The sequence below is a fragment of the Stegodyphus dumicola genome, chromosome 7 (genome assembly GCF_044657685.1).
Source record: "Stegodyphus dumicola isolate Sdum_Otavi_A_Nest chromosome 7, ASM4465768v1".
In the NCBI taxonomy this organism is placed as follows: domain Eukaryota; kingdom Metazoa; phylum Arthropoda; class Arachnida; order Araneae; family Eresidae; genus Stegodyphus; species Stegodyphus dumicola.
This window is the reverse complement of record NC_140774.1, coordinates 147,995,100-148,013,251: the sequence shown is the minus strand read 5'-3', so window position 1 is coordinate 148,013,251 and position 18,152 is coordinate 147,995,100. Positions and strand designations below refer to the sequence as shown.

At 33.0% G+C, this 18,152-nt stretch overlaps 1 protein-coding gene across 1 annotated transcript in view; it reads left to right on the top strand.

Moving 5' to 3' along the window:
* The window catches only part of LOC118185857 (cell surface glycoprotein MUC18-like), a 1,126,921-nt gene that overhangs the window by 1,052,005 nt on the left and 56,764 nt on the right, over positions 1-18,152 (top strand). The window contains exon 12 of the mRNA XM_085820901.1: positions 4,235-4,368. Within this exon, the coding sequence (XP_085677027.1) occupies positions 4,235-4,368 (134 nt within the window). The remainder of the gene's footprint in view (positions 1-4,234; positions 4,369-18,152) is intronic.

Below are 18,152 nucleotides of genomic sequence, written 5' to 3'. Positions count from 1 at the left end.
TTAGTGAGATCATTTTTCTTCTGATGTATACGATGTGGCCGTTTTAATAAAGCTGCGGCTTTCGTTAATTATATTTTAAACGATAAACGGCATTTCTCACAAGGTAACAAAATAAGTATTGCTTATCATTGTAAAAAAAATTATCATACTTTGGATGCTTCTTAGATTGCTAGTAGGAATGACGGTTTTTCATCTGAGTAATTTAAAAATGCATAAAATGTTTATAATTGCCAAATATTGATTCTAGTGTAATACATTATGCATGCCTCTGAAGAATTTTACTGTATTTCTCGTACTTTCTTACATTACAGAATTATTAAATAAGCAGACATTAAAGGGAGCAAGTCTATTCTTAAAAAAAAAAAAGTAGAAAATATTCTTCAGTTGAAACCTGAACATCGATTAATTGTTAAGACACAAAAAACACACATTCATATTTCATATTCATATTCATATTCAGATTTTCACATTCATAAAAATCTTTCTGTTCTAGTTAACGATCCTAATTCCAATCCAAATTTGCCTTCGGCTTTTAGAGAAATTATGTTTTAGTTCTGGTTTCGCCAACAGATGGCGTCACTTGCTTATTCTTGTCCAGGCTTTCTTATCTTATCTAATCATTATTTCCTATCTTGTTCATTTGCGGTTTTGCAGCTGAAGATGGTGGTTCGGTAAAACCATCGAAACTAGTCCTGTGAAAATTTTGCAAACATTACGCTGATTTTTGTTGTTTGACTTCTGAATTAGTATCGATTAATTGTCTCAGGATGTTTAGTTCTAAGTGCGAATGTTCGTTTTCTTTCTATAAATTAAAGCGAACGTAATAAAACAGCAATGAAAACTCTGAAGTTGTTGCAAATCGTTGATGTAAAACTTTAGAGGTGAAAGAAATTAATTTTATTTGTACTTACAAGACTATATGTGAAACCAATTTCTTGCAGAAAACTTCAGAAACACACTTACGAAATTTTAGTATCTATTCCATTTTTACTCTATTGTCGTTTCTCTGGCTTGCAAGCATGAGTCCGCCTTTCAGACAGATTAAATTCATTGCTTCAGAAAGTTATGCTTTTATTTGGTAAAATTCCTTGACTTGTTAATACATATTTGTTGCTTTAAGTCAGATTCTAAACCATCAGATCGCTTTCTTCAGTTTTGTAAGCATTAGAGACTTGACTTGGGTTTTACTTAGCTATTTTGCATAATATAGTTATTTACATTAGAGTCACAGACTTCTTTACACTCTTGTTTCTATTTTTCGAATCGTGTCTGTTACATAAGAAAAGTCTTGAATTATACAAATAAATAATGTAAAATAAAATATTAAACTAAAAACAATTTGTAAGCATTTGTTCAATCATAAATATGAAATTTTTACAAAATTTTAGGAAAAAATATTGGAAAGCTACTGCTCAAGCAATTAAAACATTTTCCACTTTTAACAGGAAAAACATTCTTGTACGCCAACCAATAATAATAATTTAGATTTTGCTCTTTTTTTTCTCTCCTCGGTTAGAAAACTGCGGGTATTTTGCAAATTTTCGATTTCTTATTTTTTCTTCTCTGCCAATGAAATACGCAAGTCTCTTCTTAAGAGCCCAATTCCTAATGCGAATTTTCGAGGATCTTACAATAATATTTGTCATTCATAATTGATCAGATCACTTGGCATCAAGAAGTATGAATTTTATAGTCGAAAAAAGAAGCAAATTAAACACTTAATAACATTATTGGTTTGAAAGCCATGATTTCCGTTTTGCTCCTGCCAGAATTATCCAAAAAAGCGTTCTTGATTGATTTACTAGTTTTTTCTTGAGCTTTAAGATAACATTAGTCAGTGACCTTAAATTCGAACCTATTTTTTCTCACCCATCTATAAACAAATCTTACTATCCCATCCTTGAATTTACCATCCCATCCTTGAATGACACCACTGAGTTTCTTTTTCCTCCTTTCTCTTCCCTCTCACCACAGAAAGCATCGCATCATTTTAGCCATTATAAATTCTCGAAATTTTTTTATGTCTTTCTTATTATGCACTTGCCTTTCGTTTAGTTGAAGATCAAGAAAACAATAATGTTTAAAAGCTAGACGAGCATGTCCTAAAATAATATCCTTACCAAATAACTTTACTGTTCTTGCACTCAGTATAGAAATGAGTCTTTAGCATTTATGGATTATTTAATTAAACAGTATTTCTGATTTTTATATAATTATTATATATTAATAATTCACTTGCTTCGTTTCTATTCGTTGATTTATATTACAAAAACAGTATAATTATTTATTTAAACAGCTTTACTTTGTCTTCAAGTATCTATATAATTGGAATCTGTGCGCGTCTCTCTGTGTTTTGGTTTATTTATTTATTTGTTTGTGACATTACCTCCTCCGAAACGGTGGGGAGTTGAGTTTCGAGAGAAGTACCCCCCAGATTCCAAAACTTCGTGGGGAGCCAGACCCTTCTCATCTTCGTACGAGTTTAATCAGCCAAAATATTAATTAAAACCTCTGAAAATTCTAATTTTCGCGAGTGGCAGCGGTCTCGTGCGCTGGAGGTAAAAATCTATTTTATTTCAAAAAGTGTTGCCACCGCTCGATTTCAAATCGTAGAGTTTACCAATAAAAAATTTGTACGTTTTACAAAATATAAAAATAGCATTGCCAAACATTAAACATTTTATTATTATATAAGATCATATTCTGACGTTTAATAAAGCACGTGATTTCATGTGACATCATTGTACGTCGAAAATGTTTCTTTAATATTAACATTTTAAATAAATAGCTGCCGCTGGCAACATTTTGTTTCACGATAGGATAACTGGCACGATATGTTATTGCCACGGTTATTCTTTTATTGATATCGAGAAAAAGTTGTTACATTATATTAAATTTAAATCATGACGTCATACCTATTAACTTGAAGTATCAAAAGTTTTTGTTTCCTGGTTTGCCAACTAAAAAATTATTTACGAATTGGTTGTTGCTCGGAAAAAAATTAACTGATTTCATTCATATTGAAATGTTTCCATATATTTGCTTTTCAGGGGTACATAGAACTTATAAATTTTGCTTTGGCCGCAGCCCGCTCATCTGGCGGGCTTGCCCGTTAGTTGAAATATAAATTTGATTGCTGTACATCGCAAGAACTAAATCATCCAGTTCATAAACGTACTCTGAAATATTTGAAGCTTTCTGAATAGGGCAGTAAATAATTGAGATGAAATACTTTGATTTGGATTCTAAAGTTCCCGCGATGTTCCCTAGGTTTTTATAAACTCTGGGTATAAGTAATAGCGAAAAACAGGTAAAACTAAAATAATTCGTTTTTGTATTTTAGAAAATACATTGCTTCATTTTTATCGCAGTTACTTGGAATTTTAGTTAAATTTATTTATTTGTTGCTAAATAACGCTTATCTTGTCCAAACTGGATGTAAAACATTAACATATCGTATTTTATTAAAAGGGATTTCTTTAAATTTAAAAAGGGCAAAACACGAGTTTCTGTCCCATTTTTATAACTGGAAATAAATGTCCAATAATTTAGAAAGCCAACGGCTGAGAACTGTTTCACTAGATCTAACGATTGAGAAAATAAAGGTCGGTTACGGACCTTTGTAAACATGATATAGACCTCCCTATAAACAGCATATTCATAATTATGAATAATTCTTTTCGCCATACAGTATGATGGCCTAACATGTGCTTATTGTGTTTCATGCCATTCCAAGAGTGCCTTATTAGAAGAAGTAGGGTAATAGTATTTTTCACTATCCTTGTAAGTCTAAACATGGATGATATTAAAAAAGGAATTTTTTTCAGCTAAAAACTCTAGAAAACACTACCAAAAATACCGAACTGCTTCAGTCAAAGATATCTAAAAGTTCTTTATACTCAATTTCCATTCGTTTGAAAGTTCGCTGTTGCTCTATAAAACAACATTAAAGAGTGTAAGATATCTGGCGAGACCAGACGTTCGTTCTTTATGTCTTGGAGCTCGTTATAAACGGGGTTCACTATAACTGGCTTTGATTGTGCTTACTTTCCGAGACCCTGTACTAAGTGTGATATGAGTTTACACAAAGTGATATAAATTAAAAAGTTATTATAAAGTTCCTCAATAAGTTAAAAATTCGTAGTCTTGTAAAATTTCCATTTTGTATTGTTTTTACCATTTTCGAAGCATTTATTTTTATTGATTTAAAGATTTGCATTTCTTATCTTTTCAGTATATATAGCCGATGCGAATACAATACATCTGGAATGTGCAAGAAAAATGAACGACGAAATGTTCAAAATCTTGAAGACGAAGCAAGGAAACTATGACACATTGATACCGCTTACGGATTCCACTCACTCCGAAGTAAGAAAAATTCCAATATTTTATTTTTTTAATATTTTTAAAGCTAAATTTTAGAGTAAAAATCTATTTTCCATTTGAAAACTGACATTTCAAAGCATCATATTTGATATCGTAATGCTAGTTGAATTTGTATCTGTCGTATGGACCATTTCCGTGTATAAAGTACCTTTTTCTAAAAACATAATGTGTCAAAAAATGTATACTTAGACATTTTATTCGTCTGGTATAGATATTTTATGTTTACTCTTAACGTATGATTTTATTCCTATGATTTTAAAAATTGCTTCGTTTCGTTTTTTAAAAATTACAACGATTTGGATCATCCAGATATTAATAATTTATCATTTTATAATGCTATTATATTAATAACATTATTTAAACTATTATTATATATAAAGATAAAAATGTCCGTGCTAAGTATAATGGAGAGATTAATATGGAACATTTTGAGGAAATAAAGAACACTTTCTGTAAAAGAGCATAGAATAATGCATGCTAAAAAATTGTCTATTTTTGCCAAATAAATTTGATTAATGTTCTTATGAAACTTTTTCTGAAAAATCAGGAATTTCAAGAACAAGAATTTAATCATGATTTTACATCTTTTGGTTGAAGTACATAAGCTAGTACTAATTGCGTTAGTTTAATGGATGTGCTTTATAATCACAATTGCAAACTGTATGGCTGTCACGTGGGTAGTGAGATTAGGAAAGGTTTTTGGCTTGGTTTATTTAATTATGGCAAAGCACTTTGAGGGCCCGAGATTAAGAAAGTACATTATTATGTAGGTATGTGTGGACCAAATTTTCGTCTCCAGCAATTGTTTGAAACTAATGTAATACTAGAGGCATCAAAGAGTTAGGATAGATTATGCCTGAATATTATTGCTTCAGAATTGTCAAAAAATTTGTGAAAGAAATTCGTGTCAGCAAATCGTTGCAGGCAAAAAAATTTCTAAACTATCTATGAAGAAAGTTTCATATTTGCAGTTAAAACAGAAAGATTACTTCGAAACAAATGTTAATTTTTGTCAATTTTTCAGAACTACTTAACTTTTGATAGTGAAAATACTAAATTGTGCTCATATCTTTTTGTGTTTTTTCCTAACTCCTAATTAGGAGAGCCTGAGTTCCTTAGTTTCATTCAGACTCTGAGTAATTGAAAAAGAGGTTAAATTTAATGTCTTTATTTACACTTAGCATTATTCAAAAATAAGGTGCTAAATTTTTAAGTAATATTTATGTTACTTAAGTACCTTCTCTTGCTGAAAGAGCCAATTGCTTGTTTAATAAACTACAATATTGCAAATAAAAAAATCTACGATTCGTATCTAGCTGACAGCATCCTTTTTTTTATTGCTATTAACGTAGAATTCCAATAATCCACACACCAGAGTATCAAGGATTGTGCGGATTATTGACTGACTTTCGAGACTTGATTATTGACTTTAAGTCATATTTTCTGAATTACGTTTAGATTTTTCTCTTTCTAACTTATTAAATCTGAATCTAATATTAAATCTGAATTCACATTATATAAATAAGTAATTAAAGCACATACAAAATTATTATATTATTAGGCATTTTCTCCCTCCTTTCTGCATGCCTTCATGATGTAACTGGAAGCATACTCTACGTTTATTCCAGATGTTCAAAGTTCGAAACCTGCGAGGGCATTGCACAATTTCCACGTCTCTTGCTTCCAAAATAATAATTCCAATGACTCTACAATATGTTTTACACTCATGTCCATAAATTAAGAATAATGCAAAATCAAGCAAAGGAAGAGTTAGAAGCAAAACAAATTTGACTTATTTGTAAAGCTTATTTATTAAACAAAAGGTAAAGGGCAAAAAAAGATGCTATATGTTTAATATTATTAAAAAAATTAGCGATTTTTTCTCCCTGGAGCAAATTACAAAAAACCAATATTACATGGTTGGTATGATTGTTATTACATTGTATGTCTCCCAGACGATGCAATACAGTCCGTACAACGCCTAGGCATGCTGATATCAAATTATCGATCTGATCTTGGGGGATATTACACCACTCAAAATGCAATGCTCTCCGAAGTTCCGATAGACATGTAGGAGGAGGTTGACGGGCTGCAACTTGTCGGTCAAGTATATCCCACACGTGCTCTACTGCATTCGAGTCCGGTAAGAATGCTGGCCAGTCCATACGGGTGATATCCTCCGATTGGAGGCATTCGCTTACGATGTTTGCACGGTGAGGATGGGCGTTATCATCCATAAACACAAATTGTGCGCCCATGGCGCCCCGAAACAAACGTACATGTTGTTCCAGAATGACGTCCCGATAGATTTGGCTTGTCATGGTTCCAATTTGAACATGCAGATCAGTTTTGGAACCCAGAATAATTTCACCCCAAACGAGCACTCCTGCACCACCGTAACGGTGTTGTTCAATGATGTTTTCTTGGTGGTAACGGGTACCTGAAGATCTTCATATGAAAGTCCGGCGAGAATCAGACTGCAAGCTAAACCTGGACTCGTCGGAAAACATCCCACAAGCCCACTGTTGCGGTGTCCACAATGCATGCTCTCTACTCCAGGCTAACCGCAGGTGACAGTGAATTGCAGTAAGTGGAACGCATCTGACAGGTCTACGAGCATATATACCAATCTTCTCTAAACGCCTGTACACGGTCTGCCTTGAAATTGTCGTATCAGTGGCTGAAGAGAGCTAACGAGACAGGTCTGAGGCTATGCTCCGCCTGTTTCTTTTGGCAGTAACTGCCAAATACCGGTCCTCATTCGGCGTTGTAATTCTGGGGCGACCTGTGCTGTAACGTCTACTCACATTACCATCATCTGGGAGTCGTTGCCAAAGCCTGAAGATGACACTCTGGGCAATTCCATGTTCGTCTGATACTTCCAGTTGGTTACGCCCACATTCCAGACGGCCGATAATTCTACCACTTAAAAAATCATCCAAATGCGTTCTTTGTGTCATAACTTTTCGGTTATTGCACTGAAATGCCAATAAAGCCCCTGCGAACAATATTACTTCTTGCCTGTATTTCTTATATATCACTCTCTTACACTCTCGTCATTGTGACGTACCATCGGTGTCATCTGGTTACTTCCTGAAATTTGCATATCATTCTTGAAGATGTGTGTAGTGATTTTACAGGTGATATATATATTTTAGAGTTCGATTTCCGCGTGACTCCAAATTATCCTTAATTTATGGACATGAGTGTAAATAATATTACATTTATAATATTAATGATTATCGTTAGACTAGCAACCGGTAAGTTCGGAGTCTGAATACCACAAGTTTCCTATTCGCCATCGCAAGTTTCTCCTATTTTCTGCTCCGTTAAAATAACTAATAACCCCACAACTCTTTTGATGAAAATGTTCGAGATTAAGTATAATTTATGCAAGATAAAGTTTGACGACATATTGCTTGCTTTATCTGCATTTATATCACATACCTAAATCAATATTTTAATTTAGTAAATATTAAAACTCTTACGCTCATACAATCGCATATATAACAGAAAACAATGCTAAGCAACCAACACAGCATTCAGCTAACTAGTGACTCCTTATGCATTCTGCTGTTACAACGGTAAACAGATTGCATCTATCGAAGTTATAAATTGTATTTTAACGCTTTTGAAACCAACTCATTGGATATTTCAACAAGATTACTTGAAATGAAATAGTTCATGAGATTCGCTGGAGAATTTCTGATTGCATAGTTTGTTATCATATTCACATAATCTGCCACGTGCATTTAATATATATTCTAGTTCCACCTACTCAGAAATCTCGTTGCAAGCCTGTATTAATTATCTTTGATTTGCCTCATCGAATTAGAACAATCTTAGGAAATGCATTTATCACCCTATATATAGCTAGTAAATGCCAAGCCCACAGCGTATTAGCATATTACTTGCGAACGTTTTGAATTGAATGCGGTATTTTAATTTAATGAAAAGTCGAAACTGACAATCATCATTCTATATAAATTTATCGAATATAAAGAGCAGTGATATAGACCCTAGTGCAAAGAGCCATGCTTTGTCTGTGATGATTTGTCTACGAAAATGCGTATAGCCATTAACTGAACTACGATGGTGGTGATAAATTCAGTGGTTCCTTCGGATCCTCTCTGACAGCCCCCTACGACCGATTTTTCAACTCTCATGTCACACAAACCTCAATTTGTTCTCCTTTGGCGGAGAAAACAAAGTACTTGAAATATATTTCGTTAGAATAATATAAAGGATCTCTGCGATGTTTTTTGTGACTGTGCGAGGTTTTGACATTAGGACAAGCCGTTTCCTATTTTTAATAAATTAAATAAAAATCAGTAAGCGAAATTCCGTATAAGTTCTTCACATTTCAGAATAAGATAAATTCTCGACATTTGTTGGTGAGAAGAATGTGAGCAACGTTTCTGTACCCTTTTATATAGTCGTGAAATTTTGAAGCAGAAGTTTCCAAAATTCAGCATATTCCTCTTGTTCTCTTTAAAAATATCCTCCAAATTGGAATCGATTTTGAGTTAAACTAATTTGTCAAATTCCAGTTCACAATCCGGACATATAGACAGTACAGTATACAGACAGTATTATTTCATTTTTACTTTTTAATCTTTGAAACCAGTAAATAGATGAAAGCCATCAAAAAGTAAGAGCTTTACAGGGCACATAAAACATGAATTTTAACAATTTGCAAATTTAATGGTTACTAAAAATGGCAGTTTTATTTAAATGCAAATATGGAAAAGTAGCCAAAAAGTCTCTATTGATTTTGTAATTTATTGTCTATGCCTCCGTGTAACCTAGTCTAAAAACAACATTGCTTTCTGAAATTTATTTTAGAGTTATCACGGAATTTACACTGGTATCTGAAAGTAGCATCGATGCAAAATGTGCTCGAGTCGATGCAAAATATGCATGTACAGAAAATATTGTCATTGCAAATAAAGTGAAGCATACATTATCTAATCTTACAGATACTAGGATTTTGCATTCAAATACGTATTTTTTAAAATAATGAAAGCAGTAGAGAAAATGACATTTCCTTTGCTACCTCTGTTGCAGACGAGAGTTGGAATTCTACTCAAAGTTGATTTTAGAGGATGAAAAATTATGTTGATGGTATATAAAACTTCTAAAACGAAAAACTGAAAATAACAATGCTTAATTAGTTTCTAGTAATGGAATTGTTTGTTACGGTAAATAGTGCAGATATTTGCCATTACTTGGCATTCTATATTTGGAATAGTAAATATTTTTCCTCAAATAAAAACATATCACCTTCCTTATAAATCTCTCATAATGATATTCAAATTTTGAGTTCAAAATACAGTTTCGATCATTTAATTTTCCTTTCAAATCCATATCAAAACAGGACTTTTTTCAATCTAGAGTGCGTAACCCTTCCCAAACAATATTGTTTAAAGTTATGTAATTGCCAAGATCTCTTTAAAAATTTGCCAGATGAAAAGAAAGAAATATACACTTCATTGAAATAAACAATAACTCCTAAAAAGTGAACAGAGCTATAAATTGCTCAAAAAGAACAACAAAAATAAGGAAAATTCTCCTTAACATGAGAGAAATATCAAATTACATCACTAATAGAGTACCAAGGCGATAGTTAATGCGCAATTGCACAATTCTAAACTAACTCGCTGAGCTGACTCTCTGTGTTCAAACACAAGCTTATATATACGTAGTCAAGTGTATGATAAAACATCTGGAAGCTTTGGGAAAATTTGCTGTTAATAGTTTGAAAATGTTTTTTATGAAAGCTTTCTAAAAATTACCACGTTACTTAGAAATCACCAAATATTGCCAACATGACGATACAAATTTTCGCAATTTCAACTATTTGTAATTACAATCTGTGCAACTTTATTTAGGAAATAAACACTTACAATTTACAATACCAACCACAAAGTGGGTGGAAGAATATGCTTGCTAAATCTGTTGCATAAAATATGCCAAATAATCAAATAAATAAAAAGAGAATACATTTAAACAAATATTTCCCTACATAACACAAACATGTAGCTTGCATCTAACGCTATCCGCTATTATGTAACTCATTTTAACGAAATATTTCAGCAGTAATATTTTAATAATAACCTATTTATACGTATATCAATATAATAAAACATATTTATATATCAATAAATTTTCACAATTTGAATATAGAAGGCACCATTGTCAGTCGTAACTATGTTTTTTGACGAGGCTTTAAAGAACCAGATGCATCCTACATGTACGTGATCTTTGGCCGAAGCTTTCACATATTCGCAGTTTTTCCAAAATCCTTCTACCATCTCTAGGATTTATATAGTTTCGAGGTGCCAACAATCCTAGCAGACGATAACAATCATGACAGATGTTATTTTAGAAACATGGGAGAAATCAATAAATATTGCATCAACAAATAAAATTTCGAATATATTTCCCTTTAAATTGCTCGTATCTGAGGAAACGCGGGAAAACGAATTTTCTAGCTTTAAATAAATGACATCGAAAATTGTTCACAAAATTCAAAATCGATGACAGCCCATCGCTACAATCGAAGATATGATACTACGATGGATATTCATGATATTGCATCGTTTTTCATGTCATTTTAAAGGCACTAGAACATTCGATTACTGGAATGATTCCTTCGTATTACGGGTAGATGATCATAAACATTCAAAATGGAAAGTTTACGAGATTTTTCTTGAAGGAAGAGAAGGATTTATGTTTCAGAATGGGGCATTCAATGAAGCATTTAAATTAACTGTATAAACTGAAGTTCCCTACAAATAGAAAAATGTCCTTGGATGCATTTAATCAGTATTCAGTCTTTTTAATCATACATAAGATATTGTTTCGGGAAATTCTTTCAAATGCAGTAATTTTTTATTCCTAGTGTCACATAAGCGGTATTTGCAACAAATGCTTCGAATTATTTTGAATAAATTAAAAGTACGATAGCAATCGACTGATCTGTAGAACTCATTCCTGTCTTCATTATTAAATAAAAATGATATAAATTTTGTTTTTTTAACTTATCTTTATTTTCTAGATCATGATTTTTAACAAACATTGTAAATTATCATTTTGCGTTTGCTAGAGCACGAAATTCTTATTCACTATAAATTATCCTTGCTTAAATCATTTACTGTTTGTGCTTGTAAGAGCACAAAATTCTTATTTTTAATTAATTAATTACCCAATTTAAACCATCCTGCGTGAAATGCATTTCTTACTTCTAAACGTATTGCACTTTTATAGTATTAAACAAGACATATACATAAATACTTTAGGAAAATAGCTTTATGTAGTTTCAAATAAACAAAAATAATTCATCGTAAAAGTTTCACTGATGAATGAAGTTTCTCTGGAACTAGTCCAGCATTGCCAAAGTGTCGTAGTTACAATAAACACAGCAAAAGTCACAGTGCTTCATGCGCAAGTTGGAGGTTAAATTAAGTTCCTTGAACATAGCAAAATATACGAAGGCTGCCTGACTGAGGGAAGGGATGCCTTCGTGAGGAATTTTCTAAGGGAAATTGCTTCATATTCACTTATCACATGGGGAAACCATGAAACCTAGCCATCAGCTTGTTCACTTGAATTCGAACCCAGGTCAGACTAGTAGTATTATTCAGTCTTAAACACTCGGCCACTGGTGAGGCTTCGTACAATTTGAGTCCGTTCCCATCAAGGGCATCGAAAAAAAATCACTTGTCCCGAGACCCTTTCAATTTTTAATGCAAATTGAAATACTTGATCGAGCTACCCAACCGGAATAGTGGTTAGCGACGTTGACTGCCGTACCGAAGAGCCCGAGTTCGAATCCCGAAGAAGGCATGGACTTTTGTAAATGTAAAGTTTCAGTGCGGCAGGGAGCGCTCTAAATATGCAGCGAGTGTAAATTCCTCTCAAGAGGTTGGTGGTAGGAGGAGAGGGATGAAAGACCCTAGGACCCGTCCCACCGGGGTGCTCTCCATCAAATTTGGGGCGGAACTGAGCAAAGTTGTACTCTTACCTATATGGTGCTCAAGGCTTTTGCCAACGACAGGAACAGTCTTGCACTCCTTACCATGATGAATTTCGTAGGCTTGTTTTAATGCTGCTGTCGAACAAGTGAAATAAATCACAACAACATATTTGATCGAAAGAAGAGTTGGAGGCTCGGAACAGATTTTTCTACGCGTCTGATGAGGATAGAGTGAAGGTACGTCATTAGTCAGACTGTTATGTAGAGAAGTATCTGGAGTTTCTTGGAAATTCATATCGAAAGGCAAATTAGTGCAAGCGGTGATTTCAACTTCAGAAAATAGAAAAAGTTTTCTTTCGTGCCACATACCTAATCTGTTCTTTCAGCTTTCTGCGAGCTTGTCCTATATACTCAAAAGCGCATTCACAAGGAATTTTATAAATACTCCATAATTGAACGGCCGGTATTTCATCTTTTACAAATAAGAATTTGATTTTATTTATTATTATAATGGAAACTGTAAAATTATCTATTTTAAACATTTGGAAATGAGAAGGCTACGTTTGACTAAGAATGACAGAGAAATAGACGGAAATGAAGGGTCCTTAGTTTAAAGACTTAAACATGAAAGGGATGGAAGTCATTGAAGTTTTCTAAATTAAACATTAGTGATGACGGAAGTGAATTTACATGAAGTAGCCATACCTTTCAGAATGTTAGTTCTTTTTTCAAAGTAGCAGGAGTGCAGCGTAAATGAATATCGAGAAGAACAGAGTTATAAAAGATTGTAATTGTTTGATTATATAAGTAAACAGAGCAAATCTTACAAAAAACTCCAATTTACGCTCCGTTTAGAACTCAACGTTCTACACCGAAAGGACGCAACATTCTAAAAGGTATCTCTGACTTTCGTAATTATCTTTCTACCATCACTGAAGCTTTGAAGCCCACCCTCTCGATGCTCCAGTTATGCTTCTAGATTTAATCCAAATCGACTGAAATTGATTTCAAACGAAGATCTACAGCTCGTTTAGCTGCCATACCAAGAACTTTTGACTGAATTTTCGTGCCTATTGCATCCTACAATTTCCATTAAAATTAGCCAATAACTTATACAGCTTTCAAGGGAGTTATGTGCTGGGTTCCAACATACTTCTTACGATATATTTAAAGCAGCTGCATTGTATTCATTTTATTTGGCTGGTGATTTCAAAAATAAGATTTAAAGTGTGGAGACATTAGATTGTTTTGAAGCAGGAGGTATGAAAAATATGCAATACCCTCGCCGGGACTCGAACATAGAACTCTCATATGCTCGCCGAGTGTGCACCCGTTACACCACGAAAGCATGCAGAAACGAGAGAGAATTTACCTTATATACTCCCCCTTTTAAAGGGTGAGTGAAGGTTAGGGGACTCAATCGCCAAATCCACTGTAGAGTCATTAGGTTATTTTGAAGCAGGAGACGTGAAAAATGTGCAGTAACGTCATCGGGACTCAAACCTGGATTTCTCAAATATACGTCGAGTGTGCTACCGTTATACCACGAAGTCATACAGAAAGGAAGGAGAAATTACTTTACACCATAAAATACTTTATAAAACGAAATGTAGCAAAATTATTATATGCATTATTATTATCATTATTATTTACTATCATTATTATTACTACTAGTATCATTATTAGTTTTAAAGCAATTTAGTAAAAACATTTTATTCTCTTTAAGATTCAGATTTCACCATTTAATGATAAAATATTTTAATTATTTTATAATTTTTCCTATTTTTAAACTTAAGCCTTTTTACTTCCTTGTACGAAGTAAAAAGGAAGTATTGTAATCGCGAAAAGTTTCAGGCAGCATATTTCAACGAAAATATCCATTTTGACCGCTATCGAATGCAATTTAACGATGTTTTTGCGTGATATCTGTACGAAAGAACAGAATAAAAGACTCGTTCTCGCATAACTCAAAAACGAGTAGCCTCAGAACGTTGAAATTTTGTATATAGGACTGCTATAACATGTAGATGTGCACCTCGTATTTTGGTTGCTATCGGCCGCACCAAACGTATATAAATATATTTATATACATATCCACTCTCTTACCCGGCTCATTGATCTCAGTTTCTTTACTCTCGTATGTTTGTAAATTGTACATTTTTTGCTTTAAAAATGATTAAATTATGTTGTTCTTATCTTCCGGCTAAGGTTTTTATGCCTTTAGTAAATCTCTATGCAATATTTTTAGAATTATCAACAATTTTAAAGTTGTTTAAGTGCCGCTAAGCCTAATAATGTTTTTGATAGCGGCCATTGCTTGTTTACATTTGAAACAGCAGAATAATGGATTTGTTGCCAATCTAGAGCAACAAGAAAGATAACGCCTTCATTTATTATTGCCAATTAAACCATGCTTAATCCTTTCTGGAATTTTTTCGAGGAAATAAGTGTTTAAGATTTACTTCGTAATTTTAATAATAGATATTTTGAGTTTTTATGTATTTTTCCTTCTCGCGAAGTGAGAACTTAATTAATTGAATAAGAAATACTCAATCGTCTGTAAAAACTGTTTCTTTTTTGCTTTGTTTGCTTAATAGCTTTATTATAGTATTTGAATAGAATATGTGGCAACGATTAGATAATTCTATTCTTTAAATGATATAAATTTTATGCATTATGAGTTATAATATGAACGAAATATAATACTGTTAAGTGAATCTAGCGCCAGAGTGTCGCTATGGTAAACAAATATTAGAGTGAATTTTAAAGAATGCATTTATTCTACTGTGTTTTATGGGCTGTCGGCGAAGTAGATTTATTTCAATCCAATAAGTTTAAATGAAATGCAAGAAAAAATGCGTATAATTTAATATTCCGTACAAGGAAGTATGTGGTGTACACATCAGATTTTTTAATTATCGAAGTTCTTAAAAATGTTTTTTGAAAGATTTCTGGTAGCATAATTAATAGAATGTGCTTCTTGTTCTGCTATTGAATTTTAAAGAAAGCAAATGCAGACTCTACAAAACCTCATTAAAAGCTAGTGTTAATTACTTTGTGATATGTTTCTTCATGATTAATAGCACTTTTGTTGAGTTTCATACTTTGTTATGTATACTGTCATTGAAAATTCAATTTACAATGCAAATATAAAATTATAAATTTGCATAAATATTGTTGTGTAGAGAATTTGTCTGATAGCGTTATAAAAACTAGGTGAATGATTTTCTGATTTATGGAAATCTTAATTTTATTTGATTCTGAATTATTTATTTTAAGGCTTTAATTTTGGGGAAAAACAGATACTTCTGGGAATATTATTTAGTTTAAAAGAATATTATTTATTTTCTTTTATTTGCAAATTTTGTACAAGCTTTGATTCATTGTGAAAAGAAGCAGGGAAAGGGAAGCAATTTTTGCTAAGTCATGATTTCGCGCGCTTTGTCCTTTAGAATGTTCTAGAAGGAATTTCATTGTGTAGTTGACCTTAAGAGAGAAAGTACGTGACAGAAAGGTTAAAGGTTGCTACTTGACTTTCGATGTAAGTCATTCAGGTTTTGGCGATTGAGGGTCCGGTTGTTGGCTAAGTGAAGAAGGGCGCGCATGCGCGATCACCCTTATTTCCGCATTCAGGGGTGGAAAACGCAAATTTTGCCAAAATTAAGGGGGCGATAATTGAAGCCATAGTGGGAGCCCCGCGTTTGTGAAGGAGACGAATAAGAGGCGAGGTTGAAGAGGTATGAATATTTGCTGAAAGATTTAAAGACTTTACTCACTTACTCTTGGAAAGACTTTTTGGTGTCTTTTTTCGTGCGAGACTTGGAGAGACTTACTGGCTGGCTGAACTTACTTTTGGAGGTTACTCTTGAAACTTGCTTGAAAAAGATGTAATTTACGAAGAGAGATGCTCCCCTGCCGCGTTCTGGTTAAAAGGCGAAATTGAACCGGGCGAGTGACTTAAGACTTTCAACACCAGGCGGATGGCCGTGCTGGGCAGTAGTGCTCCTGTTTCTGTTTTCCAGAGTTAAAATAGCTTCGTCGTTATGAAAACCGACTTAAGACTTTCAAGACCAGGCGGATAGCCGTGCTGGGCAGCAGTGCTCCTGTTTCTGTTTTCCAGAGTTAAAACAGCTTCGTCGTTATGAAAACCAGTTACCTGCGTGTTGACTTAAGACTTTCAAGACCAGGCGGATAGCCGTGCTGGGCAGTAGTGCACCTGTTTCTGTTTTTCCAGAGTTAAAATAGCTTCGTCGTTATGAAAACCAGTTACCTGCGTGTGTGTTCCGCCAATAGTGCCAGGACAGGACGATGTCTTCTGAAACTTCCATTTGTGACCGTAAAAATGAGCCCCGCCGACGTCAACGCTTATTAGGATACGAGTCCTCCACTTCAAGACGTCCTTCCAGATAAGTCATTTTTTTGTGTTTGAACTTTAAGTAAGGTTTCAACGATTTCCTTGGAATGTAAAATAACAACGTCGAATCTTAATTTAATTCACAGGCTTTCAATTGTTTCCCTTTCCCCTTCTAAATTACCAAGACAAACCTTAAGGTTTTTATATGAATTTAAATGTAAAAAAAAAGTAAATGACAAATTGAAGAATTCCCCTTAGACTCTCTGATGAGGATAAGATTTTATTTTATTGGTGATGAATTCGAATAAACTGATATTTAATCTGGAAACCTATTACAGTATGTTTCTTTATATATTTAATATGTTTTTCCTATATATCTTGTATATGTTTTTCTTATGTTTACGATCCTCTCACGGCGCGGTCCCGGGATGCAATTTTACTACGCAGTGCATTTACCGTTTTACCTATACGATCACTAAAAGTTTGGTAATTGGCAAATTCTTAAGAGTTTAGTTTTCTCCCTAAGAGGAAGTAGAAACCTCTCACGGCAAGTAGCTATTTAACAATATCTCAATAAATAACAAATATATTTTCATGCAATAGGTGTCTTCCTTGTACATCAGTAATTTTTATTTTGATTACAACGTCGTATTTACACTTTCTTTGAAGAGTAAACATTTTTTGAAAAATTAATGTCAATATGTACTTCTAACAAACGATGCTGTGAACTCAATAGAAAAATGCATCTTCATTGTCGTTAACATTGATAAAGATGTTTAGTTAGAAATTTTGAAATGATATCCAAAAAGGCTTTTACATATACTTTGACAAAATTAATAAAAACATTTTGTGTAATTTGTCTTACATTAAGTCTTCGAGATATTCTGTTTGAACTATATAAATATTTTGAATAAATATACATATTTTAACAAAATATTATACCACAAATTTTTAAAAATGAATTTTTAATAAATAATCCTTATACGTTGTATAATTAAAACTTTCCCTATTTCTGTAATATTTTTAATTTTTGAAAACATAAGCTTAGAAATATGGAACCTACTTTTAAATTAATAAAAACATCCTTTGAAATGGCCAAATATGCGCATATTTAAAACGCTTTATGCATTTAATATGCGAAGAGAATCTTTTTAATCATTTAAAATGCCATTTCAGCCGTAACAGTAAAGATGCATTGAAAGCAGCAACCGCAGATGAAATGTACCGCAGGGGTCTTATTAATCATTCAAAATGGTGGTTTGAAAGCAAATGGAGATAAGTATTAAATTCGCGAGAAAGGTAACGATGCTTCGCTTAGATCTTGCTAAATTTTATCAAATTTGAATACAGCAAGCTGTTATTATCTAAGAAGTGGAAATATTAAGGAACAATTATAAGGCATTCGAAACATTATAATTATCGTCTTACGGAAAA